The sequence below is a fragment of the Gadus morhua genome, chromosome 23 (assembly GCF_902167405.1).
Source record: "Gadus morhua chromosome 23, gadMor3.0, whole genome shotgun sequence".
NCBI classification, from domain to species: Eukaryota; Metazoa; Chordata; class Actinopteri; order Gadiformes; family Gadidae; genus Gadus; species Gadus morhua.
The window spans coordinates 22,002,511-22,006,315 of record NC_044070.1 but is presented as its reverse complement, the minus strand read 5'-3'; the positions used below and the strand labels follow the sequence as shown (position 1 = coordinate 22,006,315).

At 50.7% G+C, this 3,805-nt stretch overlaps 1 protein-coding gene across 2 annotated transcripts in view; it reads left to right on the top strand.

Annotated features, from left to right (window-relative positions):
• LOC115537458 (cadherin-18) overlaps positions 1-2,622 on the top strand; it is a gene marked incomplete in the record, with an annotated part of 98,702 nt that extends 96,080 nt beyond the window's left edge. For both annotated transcript variants that reach the window (XM_030349410.1, XM_030349409.1), the window contains 1 exon segment: positions 1,531-2,622. In XM_030349410.1, coding sequence (XP_030205270.1) covers positions 1,531-2,201 — 671 coding nt within the window.
• Between the last annotated feature and the right edge of the window lie 1,183 nt (positions 2,623-3,805).

Here is a 3,805-nt window from a genome sequence, read left to right as displayed (position 1 = left end):
ATCGGTTTGTTTTGGGTTCAACCCCCTATTGCGCTAACTATGTGGACGGTACGCAGTGTAGCGACGCGGATACAATTATGACCTTCGCTCCTGCGCTCCATGTGGTAACCACTCTCTCTTTCGACCCACTTTCATGTGTACCCTTACCTTCTTAGCCCATAAAAAAAATACATGAAAAAAAAAAAAGGCTTTTTTTATCCGCTAGCTGTATTGTTATATATCTTTGCCATGAGCGCGGGGTCACGTCTTCTCCGCATTCGTTTGCCAGGGCGCTTGCATCAAGCAGCTTGGATTCAAAGACCCGTCAAGAGGCGATGCTAATGACTGCTAATGTGTGCCGCTGATTTACAGCGCCGTATTGCTTGGTTAGCTTTAGCGTTCTGATGCGGAAAAAAAAACCTCTTGGATAAATAGGCTCATAAAAAACGCTCGGGCTGATGTTTTCGGCGCTCATCTGGTTAGCTGTTTACGAACCAAGACATGTTAATCTGTCATGAGCTATGAATTAACCGGGGAACATGCAGTGAACGACATGAGCAGTAAACTTTTGTCCCCGACACTTTGCCCCCGCGTGCTAGCTACGTCGTGCTGAGGAGAAGCGGCTAGGGCTAATTTGTTTTGTTCTTTTTGGATTTAATGAGGCGATGGTGAACTGTAGCATTGTATACATATAACGTACGTATATATATGTCTCTATATTTATCCCCCTTTCTCTCTTTATCTCTCTAAATTGCGTTCTTGATCTATCACTCTATTTGCACTGACTTCTCTTCAAGCTGCTGTAACACAGTTGCTGTAACTGCCCTTTGGCAGCGGTTATATGTTTTAATATGAATCTCTGTATCAACTCATGTATCCGCCGGTATTGACCATTGAGAGGCGTTCATTCTGGACCCTGCCCTTCGGGGGTTAATAATCAGGGGGATGGAGAGTCCATACTCGGGGGTATAGGGGGTATAGGGGGTATATAATATAGTGTAGTGGTGAGGACCCACCCGAAAGGTACTGGGTCCGATCCCCAATATCGACAGCCAAACCTGCATTCTACATCATACCCAAAACGCCCAGCTGACCCCCAGATGACCCCCTACCTGACCTTTATGACCTTTACCTGAATGAAACCACCCGGGCCCCCCCCCCCTCCCTCGACCCTAGCCCCCCGGAGGGCAAGAAGAAACTCCCTTAGTTAGCAAGGAAGGGATCTTGAGGAGGAACACAGAGTGGGGGATCCCTCCTTCAGATTGGGGGATCCCTCCTTCCAAGGATGATCAGAAGTGCGATGGGTGCCATCATTGACACACACACACACACACACACACACAGACACACAGACACACAGACACACACACACACACACACACACACACACACACACAAACACACACACACACACACACAAACACACACACACACACACACAAACACACACACACACTGGGGTGCTGGCCGGTTTACCCCGACACCGTCCTGAAAGCCAAACTGTTAAGAGGACTCAACACTAATACATTTTCCCCTTCCTCTTCCTCCCAGCCATCGTGGTGCTCTTCATCACGCTGCGCCGCAGCAAGAAGGAGCCACTCATCTTCTCCGAGGAGGACGTGCGGGAGAACGTGGTAACCTACGACGACGAGGGTGGCGGCGAGGAGGACACGGAGGCCTTCGACATCGCCGCGCTGCGCAACCCCGCCGGCGCCGAGGAGCTCAAGTTCCGGCGGGACGTCCGGCCCGAGTCCCGGCAGCGGCACCGCCGCCGCCACCGCCGGCACCGGCCGCCGCCGCGGGAGGGGGGCGCGGCCCGCGGGGGCGGCCTCTCGCGGGAGGAGGAGGAGGAGGAGGAGGAGCGGGAGGAGCGGGAGCGGGAGGAGCAGCGGCTGGACGCGGCCGACGTGCACGAGTTCATCAAACAGAAACTGGTGGAGGCGGACCTGGACGCCAGCGTGCCGCCGTACGACTCGCTGCAGACCTACGCCTACGAGGGCGGGGGCTCGCCGGCGGGCTCCATCAGCTCGCTGGACTCCCCCGCCGGGGCCCGCTCGGGGGAGGGCGAGTGCCACCTGCTGGACGACTGGGGGCCCGCGTTCCAGGCGCTGGCGGGGCTGTGCGGAGAGGCGAGGGCGGAGGCGGAGGCGGTAGCAGCGGCGGCGGCGTCAGAAGAAGAGTTGGTAACGAACGGGGAAGAACTCCCAGCCCTGCCTATTTGACTCTCCCCCCCCCCCCCCCCCCCCCCCTCCCACTCTCCACTGCCCTCCTCCTGCCTCCGTTCAAACCAAATGCGTCCCAAAAAAATTATATTAAACAATTTCTTTCGGGACTCGAAAAGGGAATAATGGAAACTATATGAACAAGAACGTCAGGAACGTGAGGAACGTCAGATTTGGGAAAACGCTCCCGTTGTTCGCCTTTCCACGCCGTCCGAACTGAACTGACTGGCCTCCAGTGTTTTCTTCTCTCCGTGTTGTTGCTTTGGATCATGGAAGGTGTTTGTCGGGAAAGGACTAACTCAAATTTTATGATAATGAAAAAGCAACAATAAGGCAAAAAAGGGGGAAATGATATTTTCCTTGGTGTATATTTTTTATTGCTCAATAAAACCCTGAAATCCATATGAGTGGATGTATGTGACATAGTGTGCGCTTTTCCTTTCGTTCCCGGTACAGAGTGTCTGTGATATGCAGCGGGTCGGCCCGGCTGCAGGTCATTAGTCTAGTTGTTTATGATTCAACAAAGCAGGACAAGTGGGAAATAAATCCGGGGCATGGATGACAACCGCTCTGTACAGCAGACCAACGTTGGTCCCCATTACTCAGGGAGAAAAGAATAAACTAATCCTTACCCTAAATTGAAGATGTCGCAGGATAAAGTTTACACAACATGCACGGTTTTGCTACAGTTCCTTTTCTTTAACGGGGTGAAATCAATCCGATGTTTATGGTCCAGAACAGCCTAGTTGTGGTTGTTCGTCGGGATAGCCCGAAAACCACATCAGCTATTTCGTCCAAAGTGGGTCGTCTGAGCATTGCGTGAATCATATCAAGGTTTTTATCCGTCATTTAGTTCACAACACGTCAAGTCAGAAACAGGTGCACTTCTCGTGATTTGAACACAGAAGATGGGCCACCCAGTGGTGTTTGCTTTAAATAAGTAAATAGGTAATCACAATGGAGGTCAGCTTTTCTGCAGCCAAGGGATTTTGTTGGCCAACTGTAGTTTCACAGAAAACAGTCTGACGTCCCTTTTCCTAAAATAAGATTAACATGATGATTGACGAAGTGAAAGTTAACAAAGTCTTCTTTTTAATAAGCATAGTTTGGGAGAGGGCGCGCCTCTTTGAAAAGATTTACGTCATTTCTCACGTGGGAAATTCCGCGTGATAATGGTAACCAACTAGGGCAACGTTTTTATATGTTGAGGGGAGTGTCATATGTTTGCATTTATTTGACACCATATGCACAGAAAAGCAGACGAAGGGAGTTACCCTGGAACTGCGGTGAGTTTTCAAGCCATGTCGCATTGGGAAGTTATCACCAGCATTTCTGACGTTTTGATCCCAGATTGCATAATGTTATGAGAGACAACGCTACGCATTCTTGATCTGAAACACGCGTATTGTCATCAGGATGTGATGATCATTAGTAACAGCTGTCGCGATGCCAGTTGCTACAAACCACCTCTCTGGCTGAAACACTCATTGTCCACAAGTTTGTAGCCAATGACTCATGACCTGGGGCTCGATGTTGCTATGCAGGAGATCTCATTGAGTGTGTGTGGGGATGGCTGATTCAACCTGTGCACATTGTTTGTTCAA